This window comes from Glycine max, chromosome 9 (genome assembly GCF_000004515.6).
Source record: "Glycine max cultivar Williams 82 chromosome 9, Glycine_max_v4.0, whole genome shotgun sequence".
In the NCBI taxonomy this organism is placed as follows: Eukaryota; Viridiplantae; Streptophyta; class Magnoliopsida; order Fabales; family Fabaceae; genus Glycine; species Glycine max.
In genome coordinates, this window is record NC_038245.2 from 28,877,239 (window position 1) to 28,884,017 (window position 6,779).

The window sequence follows — 6,779 nt, forward strand, 5'->3', positions numbered from 1 at the left end:
AAAATAAAATACGTTTCAAAACTGAGTTTTATAAATAAGAACGTATAAAATAGGATTAAACTAAGTCTGAAAACTTATGTAAGTTGACTAAAACTATCACGTGTTTATACTTTTTCTTTATATTTTTTTTTTACGTTATACTATAGTACATATTAAAAAAATTATGAAAAAAATAATTATTATATATCATAAAAAGAATAGTAGAAACTATACTAATTCTATATTCCACTTAATAATTTTTCTTAGACGTGCGCACTTCTGAATTCTCACCCGACCTTACTCTTTCCTGGTGCCCCTCCCTTCAAAATATGAAAATATTAACTCCTTTTCCCCAAACTAAGCTAAACATTACTCCTAATTTCACAAAATCCTAAAGCAAAAATTAAAGTACACATGCGCATACATGCCCATGTTCAATAACACCAATGTGGCCCCTCCCCCTCAAAAATAAAAATACAAGAAAAATACTCGTCCATACACATTATCATATTCGTCGCAAATCCCTCTCCATGTCATGCCCTATATATACTCTCTTCAAGCAACACCTTTCTACTCTGTCAATTCAACCCACACACTTTTCTCTCTCCGTGCTTTCTCTGACACTCCCTCACTTCATCCTTCTACACTTTCACACCTTCTCTGAACACAACAAAGTGAGTAATAAGCAGTATCCTTGCAGTAATAGTACCGTACAGAAAACTAGAATAGCCACCAAAATTCTCCAACTGGAAAAAAGTAACAACAACAAAATCTCATTCGATTTTCATCTGTTTCATCTTTTTCTCCAACCGAATCGAACTCATAAACTTTTTTTTATCTCTTTTCATTTTATAACTCAAAAAATCTCATTCCACTAGGCGAGGCTTGGCTAACTGAAAAAGAAGGAAGGAAGAAGGAAAAATGATAACGTGGAAAGACCTATACATGGTCTTGACCGCAGTGGTCCCACTCTACGTGGCGATGATCCTGGCGTACGGTTCGGTTCGGTGGTGGAAGATCTTCTCACCGGACCAGTGCTCCGGCATAAACCGTTTTGTCGCGATCTTCGCCGTGCCGCTCCTCTCCTTCCACTTCATCTCCACCAACAACCCCTACGCCATGAACTTCCGCTTCATCGCCGCCGACACGCTCCAGAAAATCATCATGCTCTTCGCCCTAGCAATCTGGACCAACCTCACCAAAACCGGTTCGCTAGAGTGGATGATCACCATCTTCTCCCTCTCCACGCTCCCCAACACCCTAGTCATGGGAATCCCTCTCCTAATCGCAATGTACGGCGAATATTCCGGTTCTCTCATGGTTCAAGTCGTGGTTCTTCAGTGCATCATATGGTACACCTTGTTACTCTTCTTATTCGAATACCGTGCCGCGAAGATCCTGATCATGGAACAGTTCCCTGAAACGGCAGCCTCCATTGTGTCGTTTAAGGTCGACTCCGACGTCGTTTCGCTCGACGGAAGAGACTTCTTGGAAACAGATGCTGAAGTCGGTGATGATGGGAAGCTTCATGTCACCGTTAGAAAATCGAACGCTTCACGGAGGTCGTTTATGATGACGCCGAGGCCGTCTAATCTCACCGGGGCGGAGATTTACAGCCTCAGCTCGTCTCGTAACCCAACGCCACGTGGCTCCAACTTTAACCATGCGGATTTTTTTTCCATGATGGGGTACCAGCCTCGCCACTCGAATTTCACCGCCAATGATTTGTTCTCTTCGCGTGGACCCACTCCGAGACCTTCGAATTTCGAAGAAAGCTCTATGCCTCAGGCGGCGACTGTAGCTTCTCCTCGGTTTGGGTTTTACCCGAGCCAGACCGTGCCCGCTTCGTACCCGCCTCCGAACCCAGAGTTTTCCTCCTCTACTAAACATTTGAAGAGCCAGAGTCAGAATTCGCTGACTCCAGCAAATGGGGCCCACGATGCGAAGGAGCTCCACATGTTTGTATGGAGCTCCAGCGCCTCGCCAGTGTCGGAGAACGCCGGACTCAACGTCTTCGGCAACACGGAACTCGGAACCTCCCAACAGCCTGACCAGGGTGGTGCTAAAGAGATTAGGATGTTGGTGGCTGATAATCATGCACACTTGCAAAATGGGGAAGCCAACAACAAAGGTACTAATTAAACCTAAACCTCTTTGTTTCCTTTTCAGCTTTAAATTGTTCTATCTAGTTACTCTAATGGCAACCGCTACAACATTATAATTGATACAATCTACTTACCGTTTGTTACATGTTTTTTAGTTGATTAATTTTAAAAAAAAAAATTAGAATTGAAGTTTAACTTCATTAGTTTATATATATAGTATTTTTATTAAATATTAGTCCTTATAGAAAAATTCTGGTTTTTTTAATACTAAAACAACTTAAGAACTGTGTTAAGTTCTTATTTTATCTACTTTTGAATCGTGTGAAGTATTTATAGATTTTACACAAAGTTTTAACATAAAATTTTGTCTAAGAAATCTGATTTTAGTTCTATACAGACAAGGTTTTGCTTTAATTGTAATCATAGTAAATTAGTAATGTTTAACATTTTTTATAAGTAAATGTGTGACTGTAATTGTATTTTAAAATTTAGATTTTTTAGTTTTCTTTAATTGGTATAATGATAATGATGAGATTTGAGGTAATTTTTTGTTTAAACGATTAGGAGGGTTGCTTTGGTGTTTTGAGTATTGTGTAATGATTGGGTTGAAATTGAAGGTGGTTTGGAGGCCGGACTTGATGTGGAAGAGTTCAAGTTTCCGGTAAATGGGGGAGAACAAGTGGAGGAAGAAAAAGAGAAAGAAAAAGAAGGGCTCAATAATGGACTCAACAAGTTGGGCTCAAGCTCCACGGCAGAGCTCCACCCGAAAGCCGCCGGAGCTGCTGAGGCTCCCGCCAGTAAACACATGCCTCCGGCGAGTGTCATGACTCGTCTCATACTCATCATGGTCTGGAGAAAGCTTATCCGCAATCCCAACACCTACTCTAGCCTAATTGGTGTAGTATGGTCCCTCATTGCATTCAGGTAGGTTAATCAAAGTCAATAATAATGTCTGAAAAAAATTGACTATAATAAGATAAAGATGAGTCATAATACATTTTTTAACGCATCATTTTTATATATTTTTTTACTAGTTAAAATATATTAAAAATTATAAAAAAAAATACATTCAATAGGATGTGTAAAAAAAAGTATATTTTTAACATTTCTGTAACGGCAAAATCAGCTATACGGCTAGAGTTTTTTTTTCTCTCTCTCACTTTTTGTTTATTGGAGTAATGTTAATTATTGATGGTTATTGACACATGGTGTTGTTCATGGTTAATGATGACGTACAGGTGGCACGTGCATATGCCCAAAATAATAGAGAAATCAATTTCGATACTGTCTGATGCTGGTCTTGGAATGGCTATGTTCAGCTTAGGTGAGTGGTCGCAAATCCATTCTTCAAATTCAAATTCATTCTCGCGCAATAATTTCACTCTTTTATCCACAAACAACATCGCTTCACTCTTTCGCATAGACATCGATCATTATTATATTGTCTCCAATTGTTAGTATAAATGTTGATTTCCATATACTAAGAAAATAAAATGCATGTGTTATAATTATCTATTTATTAATTTATTTCTGACCTAAATTATATTAATGGATAAAATATTAAATATTACATTAATAGAATATATTAAAAAGTTGTTATATTATTATTCAATCACAAATTATTATATATAATAAATTTATTAAATTGATTATTTTAAAAATCATACCTAACATAATTTATAATTAATTGATACTGGATAGCTTTTTACACTTAAACTCAAATATTAATACAATTCATGCAATCATGTTATTGTTTCTTCTAAAAGTAAATTAAATTGGGCAATCCTACATAATTGAGTAATGGGCGTGTACGAATCAATGGAAGGAATGGAATTTGGGGTAAAGCAAGTAAAGTAGTAAACAACTCATAGCCGTCCATGCTGGTGATGTTTGTTACCAACAAGTAATAATCAAAGTGATCTTGTTCACTTGTTGAGCATAATGTCCCCGACACGTGGGACAGGGGCCATAAACTAGGTTACTTTACGGAGGACAACGGTTCTGGTGAGGGGTACCATTTTTTTGGATAATTAGGCAATGGTGGTTGAATTAGACGAATCACCAAGTACTAAATAGTTTTTTTTTTCTTTTAATTTTTTCTTGGGTTTCTTTTCTTTTCTAAGAATTATGCTATTGGAATATAAACATCGACGATGCCTTTTGTTTTATGTCGGTTTTAATAAGTGAAAGATTGGGTTTGATTTTTGTTTTTAATTATAGGTCTGTTTATGGCACTTCAACCCAAGATAATAGCATGTGGGAACTCTGTGGCTACATTTGCCATGGCTATTAGATTCCTCACTGGTCCAGCAGTTATGGCTGCAGCTTCCATAGCAGTTGGCCTTCGTGGCACCCTCCTACACGTTGCTATTGTTCAGGTTATTAACTTCAACTTTTTCTTCGTGCATTTTTGTCTTAACAAAATAGGTGAAACAAAGTGAAATTCGTAACTTTAAAACTAGATCGTGGTATTAAATTAATGGTCACAAATCACCATTGTTTTGATAATCGGACGGTACCCGCTGGTTCAACCGGAAACATATCAGTCCAAACACTTTTATAAATTAAAACATTTTAGAATCAATAAAAAAAATCGGTCAAATTGATAAAAAAAAATTGGTAAAAATCGGAATTGAACTCCCATAGAGAATTGGTATCTAACCGATCTTTTTAATTTATTTTTATTTTTAAGTTTTTATTTAATGTAATTTTTTTAAGATAAATAAATATAAATAATTTAAATATTTGAAATATTGCAATTAGTAAAATTGTGGGAATTTATTTAGGACATAATCAAAGCAGTCACAAATTGTCACGATACTACTTATTGAGACCTAAAAAAATTTAATATAGTTGTTGACCATATTTTAAAACCATGATACAGATGCGGGCTGGATAGTGGATACTTAATTGTTGGTTTTAATGTTCCTCTTTGGTTTTTCAACTATTTCTTTGATTATCGTAAACGTTAGATTCTTATTAACTACCAAAATATTTAGGTGAAAATGACAATCAAAAGACGTATTCATTTTTTTTTTCCAATGATTGAGATGATGGTCTAATTTTTCATTTTGCTTTTGTCGGTGCCTAAAGTATATTTATTATCTTTATTGGCAAAAATTGATGACAACAAAGGTTGTTAACTTTTGAAAATGTTGTGGTTGCAATAGGCTGCACTTCCTCAAGGGATTGTTCCATTTGTGTTTGCTAAGGAGTACAATGCCCATCCAGCCATTCTTAGTACAGCGTAAGCAATCAAACCTCTCTTTATTTTTTTATCACAGAGAAAAAAAAAATGACAGTTTTTTTATACTTTCAAATTGACCCTTCATCTAAAATTTAATTTCAGGGTTATATTTGGGATGTTGATAGCCCTTCCAATTACTTTGGTCTACTACATACTCCTTGGTTTATAATATTCGAATACCAAAGTAACCAAGATTCAAGGAAAAATTAAGCAAGTGATTTCAACCTTTGATGCTTTTTGAAGTTAGTAAGCATGCGTGGAGACCACAGTGGGGTACACTATTGGACGAAGAATATCGCTAACTAGTAATTTTCACAACAGGGGAGGTCATTCCAAAAGTTTCCGAGATTTTGGGGACTTCAGAAAATTTGACCCTTTGGGAGTTCTCATATAATTGTAACGCCTCCCTATTAAAAAAATGTCCAAGATGATGTAATTTTCAAGAACCTCAAAGAGGAAGGAATAACATTGTACGGGAGACATAACCGAGGAAAGCTAGGGTAAGCAAAGTCAATGATATCTAGAAATGGTTCCCTATTTATTGAGCATTTGTAAATTTTATTTATAAGAAAATCCGATTTGGGTCATCAAGTTAAGAAGAAAGTTTAGAATTAAGTGGAGGAAAAAAATGAATGGGATGAGGAAGCCTTTCCTTTTTATTTTTCTTCTTTATTTTTGTATTATTATTTTTATTAGGTTAAATTATAATTTTAGTTCTCTTTTTTTATTTTTTATTTGTAATTTTACTCTATTTTGTGGTTTTAATCTCCAAATTTTACAAAATTAAAATTTTGGTCCAATTGTATAAATTTTGTGTATGTTTTATTTTTTTTATTTTGGTTCAATTGAATCTGAGATCTAACAAATTCATTTTTTTGTTGGCCATAATATAGTATTGGTATGAAATAATTCCCACCGGAAGCAATTGTTGGAATAGTTCTCACATTAAAAAGGGGTTGAATATATTGTTTTTAAAACTTTTACCTAATTATTGTTTAGTTTCAATTAAGAAATACACTCCTTATGAAATCAAGGTTTTCTCATAAGTCTTGTTGTAAAAGATTAACAATACAATAAACCAATGAATTCAAAAACCTTAGAAAACAAAGTTTTATGGCCCACACATATAAATTCCAATATCAAGATTGATTCACAAAACTAAGGGTTAGAAAATGAGAAAATCACACACAAAATCTACACTAGTTCAGTCCTTAAGAGGACCTACATCTAGTTGTTCTAAGATCCCTTAAAAAATTTCACTGTTAAAGAACCAAAGTACAAATACTATGCACAAGCAATTCCCTAATAATCTACTTTTCCCTTGAACCCTACAAGAGAAAATCCAAGAGTTGAAACCTTATTCACTCAAAACTCATTGGTTACCCTAACCAAGATTAAAACCTACACATAAAATTAGAATTGGATTGAATACACCTTTGATGTGCAAA

The 6,779-nt window shown here is 34.8% G+C and overlaps 1 protein-coding gene across 1 annotated transcript; it reads left to right on the plus strand.

The window, feature by feature from the left end:
- Nucleotides 1-900: 900 nt before the first annotated feature.
- Nucleotides 901-5,500, plus strand: PIN3D (auxin efflux carrier component 3d). The gene is made up of 6 exons (NM_001280570.1): nucleotides 901-2,110; nucleotides 2,702-3,008; nucleotides 3,323-3,408; nucleotides 4,305-4,462; nucleotides 5,255-5,331; nucleotides 5,434-5,500. The coding sequence occupies exons 1-6, from the start codon at nucleotides 901-903 to the stop codon at nucleotides 5,498-5,500; spliced, it is 1,905 nt and encodes a 634-aa protein (NP_001267499.1).
- The last annotated feature ends 1,279 nt before the right edge of the window (nucleotides 5,501-6,779 follow it).